This window comes from Falco cherrug, chromosome 2, assembly GCF_023634085.1.
Source record: "Falco cherrug isolate bFalChe1 chromosome 2, bFalChe1.pri, whole genome shotgun sequence".
NCBI lineage: Eukaryota > Metazoa > Chordata > Aves > Falconiformes > Falconidae > Falco > Falco cherrug.
In genome coordinates this window covers 47,236,029-47,253,130 of record NC_073698.1, presented here as the reverse complement: position 1 = coordinate 47,253,130, position 17,102 = coordinate 47,236,029, and the positions used below count along the sequence as shown (strand labels likewise).

Genomic DNA, 17,102 nt, shown 5'->3' with positions numbered 1-17,102 from the left:
TAGGTGAGACATTGAGAAATAATGTTTTAAGAAATTAATAAGTGTTCTAGATATGACAAGCTTTTCTTGCTTTATAAAGTGAGGCAGTACATAATAATAGAAGAGCAGATTTTTGTACTGTGGATTTTCCAGACAAAGTGTCTTGATCTTTTCTGGCTGTTTTCATTCAGTTTTTAAATCTTCAGAATGCGTAGTCTTCTCTTCTAATGTTTGGGATTCTGTTTTAAAAAGATGGTGTAATGTTGCAACCTAGGTTTAATCTAAATGGATCAATAGTTTTCAGTTTGAAGCAGCATTTCTACTGCTTTATTTTACACAGGAATACAGGATTTAAAAGTAACTGCAGTGTAAATTACAGTGATGTACAATGTTGAAAAGGAATATCAAGAAAAAATACTGGAATGATGTGTATGTACTCACTGTAGCTTCTTACATCATTACAACAGTCTGGAAAAAGTTGAAGCAGTGTATTTTCATCCTGAAAATGGGCATAGACTATAATTTCTGGAAGTTAGTTCATACCTGTTAAAACAACTTCAGTTGCAGTGGAATATTCTACTGTGTTTTAGAGGGACTAAGGGTAATAATCCCAGAATTCAGGTTTTTAATCTTTTTGGAGATAAGAGATTATTTTTGATGTGATCATGTTTTTGAGAGAGAGTGGACATTCTCTGGTGAAAAAATTGTTAGAGGTCTGAAGGAAGATACTTCTGTAGGGTGAATTTGAACCATAGAAGTCCTAGAAATTGGACTAATATTTTTAAAGCTGCATTTGTTTGTTAAAGCCTTGTGTTTTTGACAATCTTCTGCTGATGGTGTACAGTGCTTCATAAATTTGAACAGGAAAAAATAGTTTATATCAGTTTGATCCAAGAGTAACAGTGGGTTGTGGTTTTTGTCACATGCAAGGAAATTAATCCAGACCTATAGAAATGAGGAAGCAAGTTGCATTATGAAAACTTGGTAAATTCTTGACTAGAAAACGTCAGTGCAGCATTTTAACCCATGACAACTTATCCTGAGAGCAGTCCAGTAAATTCTTGGAGCGGACAAGAAAATAGTCCAGTAACACAAAATTGCTCAAAATTTTTGAGATTGGAAGGGGTCTCTGGGCATTGTTTTATTCCATCACCAGGCACCAGTAAGAAGAGTCTCTATATCTTCTTTACTCATCCATATTGAGTATTTATATACATGGATAAGATCTACCCCCAGCCACCTTCCTGAAGTTTAAACAGTCCCAGCTCTGTCAGTCTCTGCTTGTATAGTAGATGCTTCAGTCCCTTAATCATCTTTGTGGCCTTTTGCTGGACTCTGCAGTGTATGTCTCGTGCTGGAAAGCCCTGAACTGGACACAGCACTCTGTATGTGGTGTCAGTACTACAGAGTAGAGGAAAAGGATCATCTCCCTAGACCCTGATGGTGGTGCTCTTCCTAATGCAGTCCAGGAGGCTGTCAGCCACCTTTGCCAGAGGGACACATTGCTGGCTCATATTCAGCTTTTTTTCTGCTACCAGGACCCGTCAGGTCCTCTTCATCTGGACAGCCCCCAACCTGTCCTGGTGGCTTGGGGTTATTCCTTCCCAGATGCAGGACTTGTCATTTTCCATTGTTGAAATGCAGAAGGTTCCCCTTGCCCCATTTCTCCAGCATATCAAGAGCCTTCTGAATGGAAACACAACCAGCTGGTGTACCAGCCACTCCTCCAAATTTTGTATTGTCTGCAAACTTGCTGAGGGCACACTTTGTCTTACCATCCAGGTCACTAACGAAGGTGTTAAACAGCAGTAACTGCTGAGCTACACCACTAGTGACGGATCTCCAGCTGGACTTCCTGCCACCGATCAGAAGCCTTTGAACCCAGAAGTTCAGCCATTTCTCGGTTTATTTCACTGTCTACCTATCTAGTCAGCGCTTCACCCTTCTGGCTGTGAGGGTGTTGTGGGCAACAGTATCAGCAACCTTGCTGAGGTCAAGATGAACAACTTCCACTACTCTGCTCTTGTCCGCCAAGCCAGTCATCTCATTTTAGACAGTTGTTAAGGTCAAGCATGATTTCTCCTTCCCTGTCCCCAATCACCTGGTTCTTAATATGCTTGTAAATGGTTTCCAAGGTCATTTACTCCTTCCTCCTCCCAGGGATTGTAGTGAGACTGATCAGCATGCAGTTCCCCAGATCTCCTTGCCCTTCTTGAGGATCAGAGTGATACTTGCTTTTCTCAGTCCCAAGGAACCTCCCCAGATGCCATGAGCTTTGCAGTGACTTCAGCAAGCTCCTTTAGTATTTAAGGGTTCCATCCTGTTGGGTCCCAGGTTTTTGTGTATGTCCAGTTTGTTTAAATGTTTCCAAACTTGATTCTCTTCCAACAAGAGTAAGTCTTCTTGCTTTTCCACTAGTCTCAGGATCTAGAATTGCTGAAGGGTGAGTCTTTCCAGTAAAGTCTGAGGAGTGGGAGTTACAGAGTACCTCAGCTGTTCCCATGCCCTCTATTGCCAGGTCCCCTTTCACATTCAGCTGTCAGCCCACATTTTTCACAGCATAGTGTTCCTCTTGCTGCTGACACATGTGCTGAAGCCCTTCCTGTTTCTTGCCCCCTTTGCCAGATTCAACTCTAGGTGGGCTTCGGCTTTCCAAACTGGTGCCTGCATGCTCAGTTAGTTTACATTCCTTCTGTAATCTGACCCTACTGCCACCTCCTATACATCTTAGTTTTGGATTTAAGTTTTGTTAGGATCTCCTCGCTCATCCAGGCAGGCATCCTGCCACCTTTGCTTTATTTCCTACGTGCTCTGGAACTTGGAGGATGTGATTCTTGAAAATGATCCTGTCTTTCCAGCAGATATCCAGGCTCAAGGTTGTCAAACAGGAGGGTTCTTCCAGTTGTCTGAAGAAAGCCTCATCTATTTCTTTTACCTCATCAGTGTGTAGTACACACCCGCTGCAACGTCACCTGCATAGGTCTGCCATCTTAATCCTGATTCATAAACTTTGGTCTGGTTCGTTATCTGTCCCCAGACAGAGCTCTCTGCATTCATACTACGCTCTCACTTAAAGGGCAACTCCTGTTCCTTGCCACCCTGGCTTGTCCTTCTTTAAGAGACTGTATCCATCCTCTGCACCGCCCCAGTTGTGTGAGTTTTTCTGTGATACTTCTGTAGTCCCAGTGAGATTGTAGCCCTGTAACTGCACACAGATCTGATCTTCCTCATTCTTCACTTGTTGGATGTATTAGTGTGTACAGGCTGTTCCCAGAGGCACTGATTTCCCTGAAAGAATTGAGATCTTCACCCATGATGCTGTTCTGTAGGCCCTCCCTCATGTATGTGGATTGGTATGTGTGTGCTTGAGGTGGTCCCCCTTCAGCTTGGTTTTGTTGATGTTGAGGTCTCTTCTGCCCATGTCACCCTCTGCTTGGCAACCTGGTCCGCTGCTTCCTTGTGTGATTGTTGTTTTTACTTAGTAAAGCAAGGTGATATGCTAATTTGAATTACCGTTTTAATGAAGTTCTTCAACTGGTTTTTCATTGCCTTAGTAATCTGGAAAGTGAAGAAACATTCTAAGCAAACCCATTTTCTAACAAACAAATAATCTGAACTGTAGAAAAGCTGATGTTATTGATAGCTTTCCTCTCAGGGAGATTGTGCTTTATCTGTGAGCGTTGTTTTGTTAACATCTGAAAGAGAGAAAATCAGTCCCATCTGACCTTTGTGAAAGTGGGGAATTAATGGAGTCTTCTGTTAAAATTTACAATTTTGACAATTTTCTGAAAGGCTTTGCTCCAGGTTCTCTTGCATTTTCTTAGCGTTTAAAACCTGGACAGCTCAGAAGACCTTGCAAACTTGAGGCCCATGTAACTGTGCCATTATCTTTACCTATTTTTGTCATCTTCCAGTTCATGCAGTTTACAAAATACTCTTGCCTCCTGAGTGTAGGAACCCTTGCTGCCTCTTGCTGTATCTTGAAGGAGGTATTTTCTTTTTGAAACCCGGCACAACTCTATAAAAGAGAAATTTTCATTAAAAGCACTAGAAATAAACCTCAAAAGTCTTTACGCCACCAGTGTCACAGGCTGCTTTCTGAGTTCCAACTGGTGGTTATTATTGAACTTCAGAAGTGGATGTTTTGCCTTGTCATTGCAACACAGTGGGATCTGAGAGAAACACTTTCCAATTTTGAAAACTTTGAAAACCATTATACAGGAGATAATGGATTTTTTTCTGTGGTCGCTGTAGGTAAGCGGAAAATGGGGCTGAAAGGGGTTCAGGGTGAGGTTGCCAGTTGAATAATCCAGTTTTTTTCTTTTAAAGCTTTCAGGAAAAAACAAAGAAACAAAAAAACCCCTTTCTTTGTCATTCAGTGATGATACTTGGTTTCCAACTGTCACAACTGCAAAATCTTTGTCTTTTGACAGCCAGCCTTTGAATACATGCGGTGGTTTTGAATCAGTGGGTGTAAATGCAAAACTGTTTCACAATCATCTGTAATTTTATTCTTCATTTGTGATGTTACTGGAACATTGGGCTGCTGTTTTTCCCATTAAAAAAAAAAAAAAGGAAAATAAAAAAAGAAAGCTTTTAGTTTGGAACAGAACTTCAAATAAAATTTTCATGCTCGCATAAAGTCTTTCCTGCACCTGTACATGCACCTCAGTGGTTGCAATGAACATGTCTCAGTTTTGGTTCAGAGACACGTTTCAGTTTCATATATATTTTTGAACTGGCCAAAAATTTTTTTTAATGTACTGTGTGCTGGAAGACGACTCTGGGTGCATCAGTGACCAACCTTTTGTTAGCAGAGTCTTGTCACTGTGCTTTTTCTACTGTGGTCTGAACAGAACTTGGATAAACTTGGATGCTTTTACTTGATACTGATTAGAGAATGTGTATTCATTCGTAACTGCACTGCTTTTTTTTTGTGTGTGTCCGTTTTAATCTCATCATCACTACCATATGCTTTTGCGTTTTCTATTTTGTGTATCTGTAGTTCAGAAAAAGTTCCATTGGCCTTGGCTTTGTAGTCTAAAAGGTTTGACATCACCAAACTCAGATCATACTACTACACATTGAAGTTTTGTCTTGCCAAGAAGACTCCTAAACTTGTACTTGGTTTGGTTTTGAAGGTAAAAGCCTAGCACAGGAAGCAGTATACCTGCAAAGTTATATCTGTGATCTGAATTCATAAACCACAACATGGTTAAGTTTAAAATTCTGCTACAGCTTCTAGGTTTCAAATTTGCTTTCCTTAGAGTTTCTAGGAATCTGTTTTCCAGATAGAGGTGCTGTGTCAGACTTTTACCTTACCTGGAGGCCAGCGCTGGCCAAAATAGCCTGCTGATGGGAGTAAAGCAATAGATTCTTGGGTTTTATCAGAAAAATGTTTCCTTGGTAGAGAACATGAACTGTGGAACTAATAATTTACCGTAACAATTTCTTAGATGCAGAAAGAGTTACTAGATACTGAACTGGATTTATACAAGAAGATGCAAGCTGGGGAGGAAGTTACTGAATTAAGACGAAAATATACAGAGCTACAGCTGGAAGTATGTTTGTCTCTTCTTTTGTAGCAATTAACTTTTAATCAGAAATTGTCATATATGTTTATTAGCTTGTGTACTATATCAAACTTTGGAATTTTCCAGAGTGCAATATTAAGTTGCATGTAGATGGACACATTAAAAAAATCAGTTGCTGAATTCCACTGAAGTAGAGAAATAGTATTGTCTTTAATTTTGATTGCCAGTCTATTTAAATTCTGTAACTGTGATTTTTTTATAGATTTGTGGTAGTCGTACTTCCTTGAGAGTGTGGAGTGCTTTTAAATTGTTACCTGTAGGTGGTGTTGTGTTTGATACAGAAGGGGTAAAATACACTTCTTGATCTTTTATTCTTAAGTGTTAGCATCCTCCTGAGATTAACCAAAAAGGCTGAAGTGCCAAAAGTAATATTATTACAGCATTGGTTTGAAGATAAGGAAGACTTATCAAAACCAAATACAGTGTTCCAAGTAGTATTCAATGTATAGAAACATGCTTTTTCTTAAAGTACTTGTGCGTAAAGTAATTGAAAAGGCTGTGCAAGGTTCTTCATACCTCTGTCTTATTTTGAGAAACTGAATGCTGTGGGTGTCATTCTGTGTTACACTGCACTGTCTTGCCTATATGATTGTATAACATCTACTTAATCGTATGATAATCTTACCCCTTTTTACTGTTAAGCAGGCTGCTGTGTCGCTTAAAACCCTCTTGTCTTTAATGAAGTTTGGTCATGTCTTATGTATAACTACATATGAACACAGTGCACATACATATGGCTAAGTTGCATTAAAATATTACTTTAAAACTAAGTTGTTATGCAGCTTTGGTAATTGTGAAAATAGGTTTGTTAATAAGCCAAGCCAATTGAATAGAGATGATATAAAAGGTTATGTTAGCAATATATATTCTGATGTTGAGTAATATTTCCTAAGTGTACTGAAAGCTTATTTAGAAATTGTATGTTTTAGAAAATATGTGAATTGACTGATATGTAAAGTAGCAGTAGAAAAGTAAGTACTTGTTCAAGATAGTTACACTGTAGTTGAGTGTGCTAAACTTCTGCCATCTCATTGGGTCTGGAAAAAAAATGTTGCTCTTTCAGGAAGATATGTTTTGCTAGAAAAATGAATATTCTGAAGCCTTTAGCAAATACTGATCAAAGTAGATGCAGAAAAACAGGGTTATTAATAAAGCACACAAGTATGTTTCAAGAAACAGCATGAAATCTATCCCTTGTGTAATTTAAAGGAGAGATACAGATTTGTTTTTTCCCTTGGTGTTTGATTCTTCATTATTCTTAAAAATTCTTCACAAAAATTTTTATTTGCACATTGTCTTCGTGAGTTTAACTCTCACAATATTCATGTGTTGCTTCTGTGGCTCATAACCTGCTGTTCTGCTCTAGGTGACCCTGATTTTACTGTGAGAAAACCTGGACAGTATACAGCATAATCTTTAACTTTTAACCATTTACAAATGTTTTAAAAAAACAAATGCAAACCTGCAGGAATCTCATTACAAAAACTAAAAAGTGAACTATATGCTATTGTAAAATTTCATGAATAATTTCATGAATAAAGCCGTAACAGATTGATCTCTTCATGAGTGATATCATTGGCAGGTATTTAAGTAGCACTGTCACTGAGTTGTAAACACTGTAGGGTATGTTAAAAACATTGTTACGGTGATTTCATTTACCATTCATTTCCTACATCAGATCTATTTGGGTTTGAAAAGATCATTATTTTTTTTTCTTGTTCTAAATGCTGAAATTAAATCCTGGAAAGTGCTTTTTTAAAACATAAAATAACTTTGGCAAATTATTTTTTAAATGGCTGTCAGAGATACTGTCATAAGCCTTTTTTGACTTTTCTTGGAGAGTGCATGCCAGTTCTTTAGAAAGGATACACAGGTATTGTGGGAATGGAAATTAGTATGTAGAGCCAAATTTTTAGCAAATACTTTGTTATTGGTGGTGTTCATTAGAACCTCTGTTTCATACCTCACAATTCTGTGGCCAACCGGTGTTATGCTGTATTAATTCTGGTCAGAATAAAAAGTCCTGGATGGACTTTCAGAGACTAATTAAGAGACAAGTATGAAGAGACAAATTAAGTAGTTAATCACATCAAGAAAATTTGTCAGTGAAATTTCAAATGTTGTACTGCAATTTTTTTCTCCCCTGAGGAATTATCCTCCTAGATAAGGGCTCTTTTGATACCTGTTTTTAGTACCTGGTTCTCTTTTCCTATTTCCATCCTATTTTTGATTTGTTAATAATTAACAGTATTAGCTTTTTAGTGTTACTAACATGTTCACCTTTTATTATTTTAAGACCTGTAAGCTGCTCTTTCTGAGGCTTGTGTGGGATTGTGTTTTTAGGAGACATTGGAATATGTGTTTGTTAATTTTGTCTGAATACTTAGATTATGAATTTTAATACATCAATGTGTTATGTATAAACATCTTAGGCTGCCAAACGAGGGATTCTTTCTTCAGTTCGTGGTAGAGGGGTTCATGCAAGAGGTCGGGGTGCATCACGTAGCAGAGGTAGAGGAATACGAGGCCGGGGTAGAGGCAGAGGAGTTCCTGTGCATGCAGTTGTGGATCATCGACCTAGGGCATTAGAAATCTCTGCATTTACAGAAAGTGATAGAGAAGATCTTCTTCCTCATTTTGCGGTATGTGGCAATTTCACCTTTTCTGTTCTTTGGATGATGTTCTTCTATTGAATGACTTGTTTTCTATTGATTCAGTTAATCTGGAAATATTATTTAGGAATGAATCTTTAACATGATAACTGTTCATGGAAAAAGAGGATATATCCGAAAAAGGTAAAACAAAGCAGTTAACACTGTTTATTTGACTAGTTGAATAAACCAGCAAGACTAATTGTTTTGGTCTTAAAATGAAAGGAAATTCGGAATATAAAGTAATGACTTAAAAGTTTTTGTTTGTTGAGGATATATGTGAAATTGTTACAAATATTTATGTAATATATAGGCAAATACAATAAAGTGAGAAATCAAGATAAATTTATAAAAAACTTTACCCTCCACTAAAGGTTAGAATAAAAGGAAATTTGTTTATTTTGTGGAATGAATACTAAAAACATCTAGTGGCATAAATTGTGTGAATCTTTTTCTGTGTGTCCCCCCACCCCATTGTTTTTTTTCTTCAATATTGAATTGAAGTGATTCTCTGAAAGTAGAAGTCCAAAAGCCAGTAAGTCCAGTAAATTCTACTCCAGTCAGTGAACTTAATTCCTGTCTGGCAGCCATGCAAGCAGCTTTTCAAAAGAACAAGAGCCAACAAGGACCTGTGGCTCCTTTTTAAAATTAAAAATCTGACAACAAAAAACAACCGGAAAAAAACCCACAACAAAAATACCTCCACCATGATACTGGTTTTTTTAAGGTTTTGTGTTTTCAGGAGTGCTATAAATATATATATATACACACATATATATGTATATGTTTTGTTCCCCTTAAATACACCACACCATACCTATATAGGGGAACAAAAAGGGAACCATCATACCAATAAGGGGAGCAAATGTACTTTCTGTAGAGATGTATGATGGACTGAACATTTGACCAATGACTTAACAAATTTTAGTTGTAAAACTAAGAACACAGAACTTCTAAATGAAACTGTACAATCCACTTGGTCAACCACTGAATGTTTCTGAGTCCAGTTTCAATGATGGAGTATAAGAAAAAACTTGGTTTTGATCTACAACGTTACATTGTGATGTAGCCTGCATTATGAACATTGCTAAAATAAATTTTGCTGGTCCCCTTTCATGTTTTTCATTTCATTATGTATCTCTTACTGCAAAGGATATAAAAATGAAGACAGAGAATCTGCCACTGTTAAGTTTGCTGTGTAGTGTCAGTTTGTTTCATAAACATAACTTAGTCTTGTTATTCTTTGGTTTTATTGCAGGTAGTATTAAACTTACTATCTTGAAGGAACAAAAATATTAACCGGAAACCTCCCTTAGTAGTGTCATTAAATAAGTTCTATTCACAGTGTTAGTAGTACAACACTGAGAAGAAATGTTATTTCATTTTACAGGTTGTGCATTTGCTGTTTTAAACTTGCTCCAAATGCCATTGAAGTGCACTGAGCTGTATTTCTGTTTCTGTGATATGATGTCACAACTCTCTGCACATCAGCAGTGCATTCCACCTGAGTACAAACGTTAGGCACTGCAGCTTACCCTGGTGGCAGCATGAAAGGTGGCAATACCATAGAGACCATTGCAGGAATGGATGGGTCAGGTTCTTAAGATGGTGTAATCCAGTTGATTTTGAAACTTTTTCTACAGTCCCTACATCTAACAAATATTTTTGTTGGAAGAGTTTCGTAATAGACTAATGGAATCATCTCAAGATCCCTTCTTTGATCAAAAGAGAAATATTGAAGCAGAACAACTTTGTTTCTGTCATAATTTTACTTCATACTTGGATTTTCTGATTGTAAACATACAGAGACTACAGCACTTTTTTGTTTTAGAAAAGCAAGTAAGAAGTAACAGTATTCATTGCAAAGACACATACGCTGATTGGCATTAAGGCTGTGAAAAGTATACTTCTAATGTTACATGACTTTTGAGAGCATTTGTTTTAAGACAGCATTTTTACAGGTGAACTGTTTCTCTAAGCTTTTTCTTAATTTATTAAAAGCAATATGGTGAAATTGAAGATTGCCAGATAGATGACTCTTCTCTCCATGCGGTGATTACTTTTAAAACAAGAGCAGAAGCTGAAGCTGTGAGTATAGTCTTTGTTGAAAATACTTTGCAACATTTAACTACTTTCTAGCTATATGATAATTCTATATTTGATTAAATGTAATATTACCAAGTATTTTAAAGCATTTTAAAGGAAATCTGACACAAAAGTTTAATTCTAGATAAAACAAATCTGGCAGTACTGAAATCCTTAGGAAATGAGGATGCTTCTAGCAAAAAGTACAGGATGTAAGAGAGAAATCAAGAGAAACACTTGGGAATTGTTGGCTGGGTGTCTTGTTTTATCTTTATTTAATTGCCAGTTTTTTTCACGTGAAGATTTGGTACCCTCACAGGCTTCCTGAAACTTCACTGACATCCTGCAGAGTGACCCTGTATATTTCATTTGGGATTAGTTGGATTTACCTTTGCCTGAAAACCTGTGATACTGTAAATGTGATTTGATGTGATGGGATTCTCTTTCCTGGGTTTGTTTTTTTTTTTTCTTCTCTGCTCCCCTTCCTTCTTTTTCCACATATTTTTTTAGGAATCTTTGTTATTATAGAGGTAACTTTTAGAAACTAAAATCCAGAGTTGACTTGTGTTGTAATTCAGCAGTCTTACATATGGTTCATTAGGGCTTATTTGGTTCAGCAGGTCTCCTGCCTTACTCTGTCCATGGTATAGGCAGTGTGTGAAGCTGTGCAAAATAACGTATTTTCCTGCAAATTATTTTGTTTTCTTTATAATACTTGCATCACTGTTGAGAGTGGTATTCTGAAAATGATAGGGACTCCAGAAAGAATGGTTTCATATTTACAGTATAGTTATGCGGAAAGATTTCATTTTATGTTTACATTTTGCACAAAATTTCTATTTTTTGATAGTTAATCTTGTGGAGTTTACTTGAACACAGTTTTCATACCTGGCCAGGCACATCCCTTCTTGTACACTTTATCTTGAGATACCAATGACACAATTGACAGAAATACTGATGTTTACAAAGCAAATTGGGCCAATGGGTCCAATAGTTTTGAACACTTACAGTATCATTATGGTTATATATTTTGAGAAACAATTTGATGCATGTGCCAAAGATGCTTTGCGGAAACACAGAAATTTGGTTTGTGAAAGTCTTAGTTACAGCAATGATGAGCACTAACTATACAGATTGTAATTACTCTGTGAGAAAGGAAGTGTAGTTAATGGTACATAGTATGTACTGACTGGTAGGGAGAACCAGTAATTGACAGATGTATTGAAGGAACACAGTTCAGTGAACAGAAGTTCTGAGAGAATAAGAAATACCTGCTTGCAGATAAAAGCTGTTGTGATTAGTATACTCACAAGTAGACGGAATTAAGGTTGTCATTTCAGTTTTGGTGCTTCCTGACACCAGGTACCTCCTTTTTCAACTTCATATTCTCTGACGTTGTAGTTTATGTAAGAAATACTCTTTAAGTATTGAGCAGAACTTCTACTTCCCTGAAAATAAAAAAGGTCACCTGGAATAGTAATCTTGTTTTTAGAAAACTTAATTGAAGTCTTTAATTCTGTCAGGTGGAGTATGATTCACAACAAGGATCTTGACAGCGTTTTACTACAGATAACGGTTTATCAGCAAAATACAGTTTTACTGTTACAACTTACTTGTTTTGCCTAAAAATAGGTATGGAGAATCATTTCAGCCGTAGCTAAATTTCTGTACCCAAAAAGCAGGGAATGGAAGTATTTTGCAGTAACAAACATAGACGTGTAGTGATAGGAAGCACTTGAAAAAGAAAGTAGTGCAGAGAATGAAGAGAGATGTGGGCAGGGGGAAAAGGGAAATAGGTTTGATGGAAAGATTGAAGTCAACATTATCTGTGCGGCACACCCCCCCCCCCCCCCCATGTAACTGCAATTAAAAATCAATATGTTTTTCCTCAATCACTCTTAAATAGAATGGGTGGGGTTTTCAAGGTAAAGTTCAGAATATGTTCCAGAAAGTGGGGGTATATATTTTAGCTGGGTCAGAATTCGTGATCAATGTTTTAGATTTCTACATTCTAGATAGCACTGAAACTTTTGTCAGATGACTTTGTGTCTAATAGCACCTTCATTTTAAAATCAAAATTTTATGAAAACTGTTTGATCACATATAATAAAATCTGTATTTTCCTTTAAGATATTCTTATATATTAAATATATTTCCACTGGAATTTTGTGTTTACTACAAAAGCAGACTTTAAGACTGGCAGTTGGAGAAAGCTGAAGAAGGTAATCATTAAAAACCTCTGTTGAGGCCAATTGTGAAGTAAATGCAGATAATATTTTACCTTCTTAAATGAAAATAGGCCTAGGCTTTATGACTGTGTATGTTCTAGCCTGGAAGGAAGAGGAGGATTCCCTGTTGCAAAATGTTGCATTTTTATGTAGTGGTAATTTCATCCAAAGATTACAAGTTGTTTCTGGACCTAAATGTCACGTATAAGTACTTTTAAAAATTCTAGTTGTGTGACATTGTGATGAGACCATGGACAAAAAGCTCCTGAGCTGCATTTTAATAAGCAGGGAATCTTTTAAATTTATCATAAATTTATATGTACAGATTTAAAATTTATACCTGGGGACTTTAATATCACACAATTCATGTTCAGATGTCATTGAACATGTAATTGTTTCTACATTTCACATTATGCTGTGCTTTCAGATTGTACTATAAATCTTTTGTGACCATGACGGTTATTTCGAAATGTTGCTAACGCTGATTTATGCTCATTCATGTTACTTTAATTTGAACATACTATTTCCAAAGCAGCCACTTAATGCAGCTAGTACTTAGAAAGGCATGAATATCCCATAAGTTAAAAATTTTTACATTTCAATTACAACAGCTTTACAGGAAGTGGAACATTTTCCAGGAGGTTAAATTGTAATCACAGAGGGGCTTTTTTCAGTTGTTTGGGGTCTTTCTTTGTTTTTTTTTTTTTTAAATATATAAAATGATTTGTATTTGTGGGGTAACTTCTTCCAGTAAGTTATGCATTAACAGTTTTGTGTCCATCTTTGAAAGGTGAAGAATCCATCAAGATAACGTTAAAAACCAGGAAGATGTTGCTTGAGTATGTTACCCGCATCACCAAATGATTTATGGTTTTCCAAGCTTATTTTCTTCTGAATATATTTTGATTATTTTCCTGAAAGGATGTGTGAATTCCATGTGCAGTGAATCAAGTTGTTTTGTTTTAACCTGTTAACAGTAATTCAACATGATGCTACTTGGATTTTCTTTTGAAAAAAACAGGCGGTTGGTTTATTTCTGGCATTTAAGTATTACTTTAATTAATTTTTCCCCTCACAAAGAAATATATAACTAAAATATTCAAACTTGTTTTAGGCTGCAATTCATGGATCTCGCTTTAAAGGACAAGAGTTAAAGTTGGCATGGAACAAGCCTGTTGCTAGTATGTCAGCTGTTGAAACAGAAGAAGCTGAACCTGATGAAGAGGAAGTAAGCTCGCTTTTTCTTTTTCTTCTTTCATTTTTCTTTTCTAAGATGAAATAACGTAGTTTTTCCAAAAGAAAATGAACTATTGGTTCATACTTCTGTTTTAGAATCTCACTCATTTTGACACCAGAAAGTGGATTTATCTATAAATACATTTCTTGTTTTCTAGGCTGTTGAAAGCCCAGGTGCTTTGTTTTTCCTTGCAGAAATATTTGATTTCCTGCACAACAAAAAGCTCTAGAGGATGTATCTAAAAAATGGAAGGAGTGGGTTTGAACTTGCATGAGAGAGCTTGATGATTTTGTCCAAAACATGGTTTTGTACCATCTGATTTAGGCATTAATTTCTTAGATGATCAAATTTCAGAATCTGATTTTCCTTTATAGAGAGATATGACTTGGTACAGGTGAAGGAATAATTTTAGAGCCTTTTCTAACTTCATTCAGACATCTGAAGTACCTCTGCTGAGTGTTAGTCTTCATCATGGTACATGAAAGATCTTAAAGTCTTGTCCAAATAACCTTAATTGGTTAAGGTAGGAATAGCGGGGCCACATTTCTTGATGCATTTAACTCCTTATACTCAAAAAACTGATGTTGGTGAATTTTGAGAAGTAAATGCCACTTGTGGAAGAAGTCAAGCAATCTTTTTTTCTAATTCATTTACTGTCAGTTAACTGTGTATAAATAATTGTCACAGAATAACTGAAGTAGAAGTACACCTTGACTTACTTGGTCATAGTATTTTGTCGGTATCTTTTTCCTATGATGTTTTGGCAGACCTACCATAGAACCAGCTTCACAAGATTGTTTTGATATAACCAAATTTTATTAGTATTTTTTACACTACATAGTATTCACTTTCTAGTTCTTTTTTCTGAAGAAAGTCAGTTTGCGTATTTGTTTTCCATCTCAAAAAATGCTGATTTCTTTTTAGCATGTCAGCTGAAGACAGGTAGACTACCTCCGCTACCATGTATTTATATTAGGCATTTGTGCATTCTGACTTATTAAATACTACTTCTCTTGGATACACAAACATCAAGCTTTGTCAGATAGTAATGAGCTGTGAGTGAACAAGAGGATACATTGGGGAATCTTGAGAGCATCTTAGGTATTTTGTCACTTCAGAGATGTGTTGCCTGTGAAGATCAACAGCAGTATTTGTTACTGCAAGGAGTCTACCTTATTGAGAGGTCTCATTGAGTAATGACTTCACTGAGACTTCTTCATTTTGCATAATGAAGGAAGGGTATGGAGGGATATGCAAACACTTCAACAGAGTAAATTGGGAAGGAAAGTACAGATTCACTAGTAGGTGAACTACAGAGAGATTCATCTTAACTCCACCTAAAGACACTAAGTGTAGGAGGGAGCCTCTGGGGTATAGGTAGTGGGGAAAAGGGAATGAAGATTGTAACAAGTGACATGCGCTGGCTGCCCTGGCAGAGGGAAAGGACAGATTTACAAACTCTAAAAGACCTCAGGCCCAGATGTGTGATGACAGCTTGTCAGCTGAGAAGTTCCTGTGGTAGTGGGATACATCTGTTCTAGGTGATGGTTGTTCTCTTTAAAGGGAGTCATCAAGTATGGAAAGAAAACTCAGGGAAAAGACTGCATGGTGTTAGTTTTTTGTAGTTCATAAGTTGATGAACTCAACTAAAACTTCCCAGATTTTGAAAATCTAAGGGGGAAGTAATGTTTTTTTATAATATTTTATATTGGGTTTAGGTGTCTCTGAACTGTCTCAGCAGTCATTCCTTGGCTAATTATTCATGTGGAAAATGTGTAGGAGTTGATCTTGGATCAAAACCCCTAGCTGATCGTTGCTTTTGTATGCTTGCTGAAATCTTGGTGATAAGAAATGTGTAATACAAAAATACTGAGTTTACCTATACTTAAGTGTTGCTGGATTCTTACATGGCCCAGTGATTACAGGTTTTTTTGGTTTGGTTGTTTTTTTTTTTTTTTTAATTTAGCATGATTGATGTACTTACCTGTGACCCTTGTCCATTTACAAAACAAGCTAAATACATGTAATTCTTTTGTCTTTTTCTGTGAGAGATTTGTTTTTATTTGAATTTTCTTCAACTGAATTAGTTCTCCTAACCTTCACCAAATTTCTTCACACGAGGGATTTTTATTCAATAATCCTTGGAAAATTTTGCATTTAAATGCCATTCTTTCTTTCTGTGCACTTTGTATTGCTTTTAGCATTTGGTTAAGGTAGTATTTGAAGTATATTATGATCCCCAGATCCCAGATAGATGAGTTCAAGAACTGCGTGTTCATGAACTGAAGTTCAACCAATTGCATAAAATAAATTTTACACAATTTTATTGTTTAAAGTTTGGGACTTTCTCAGGATTAGATTGGCAGGTGACGTAGGTTATAGTCAGTGGTCTGAGTTTCAGTCACACATTCTTTATATATGTAAAATGTCTTCTTGAGTTTCTGCATGCCTAAAATTCGAGCAATTTATTTAACTTCTTTTTATAGCAGCTGTTGGAAACACATGAAATAGGTTTCCTTCATTTTTCCATGTCTAAACGACCATTTTAGTTCAGCTGAGTATTACTGTGTTAAAGAGGGATAGCAGGCTTAAGACTTGAGTGAAACTAGATGTTTGAAAAAAGAAAAAAAGGAGCTAGGTCATTCAGCAGAATGACATTCTTAGTAATGAAACAGGGCTTCTAGACTATTTGTCAAAATATCAGGTAGATCTTTTGGACTTCAGTGCTTTAGAAAATCGCTGGTGAGCAGCCACTTAATTACAAAAGCACCTAAGCTTCCTAGATGCCTTGTGCTCTACGACTGGTTGCCTAACAAAAAAGTCGACTACTGAGTCTGGGAAGCCTGGGAAGGTGTAAGTAGAGATAAGCTTTTAATCATCAGTGGTTTGCATTTCAGGGACCTGCTGAGTCAGAGAAGTGGTGTCTTTGTAGTTGAAAGCCCTTGATAGGTGTTTAGTTTATGAATTTGTCTGGTTTCTTTGGAATCTGAATAGCATCTATAATAACCCACAACAGGGAATGGTACTGTTCAACTATGTCTACCCAGAATAAGTGTCTTTATATTGGACCTGCCAGCTACATGTTTAATTTTGATGTTCCCTTGCTCTTGCATCAAAAATAAGACCATCGTTCTCTCTTGACTTTGAGACACTCAGTACCTATGGACTCAGGTCATACTTGCCCTCAGTTACTTTCTCTCCAGGCCAGAGAATCCAAGCCCCTCTAGTTGTTCCCCTATGTGGAAGTTGTTCCAGGCTTTTTGATCATCACTACTGCCACTCAGCCTTGTGCACCGTGGAGTTCTGCATTGTGCACTGCCCAGGATGC

General features: G+C 36.6%; 1 protein-coding gene across 10 annotated transcripts in view; it reads left to right on the top strand.

The window, feature by feature from the left end:
* The window catches only part of RBM26 (RNA binding motif protein 26), a 74,551-nt gene that overhangs the window by 39,753 nt on the left and 17,696 nt on the right, over window positions 1–17,102 (top strand). For all 10 annotated transcript variants that reach the window (XR_008731124.1, XR_008731122.1, XR_008731123.1 and 7 more), the window contains 4 exons: window positions 5,436–5,540; window positions 8,006–8,215; window positions 10,226–10,312; window positions 13,652–13,765. Coding sequence is in view for 7 of the 10 variants with exons in the window: in XM_027801066.2 (XP_027656867.1) it covers window positions 5,436–5,540; window positions 8,006–8,215; window positions 10,226–10,312; window positions 13,652–13,765 (516 nt within the window). In the remaining 3 variants the exon portion in view is untranslated. The remainder of the gene's footprint in view (window positions 1–5,435; window positions 5,541–8,005; window positions 8,216–10,225; window positions 10,313–13,651; window positions 13,766–17,102) is intronic.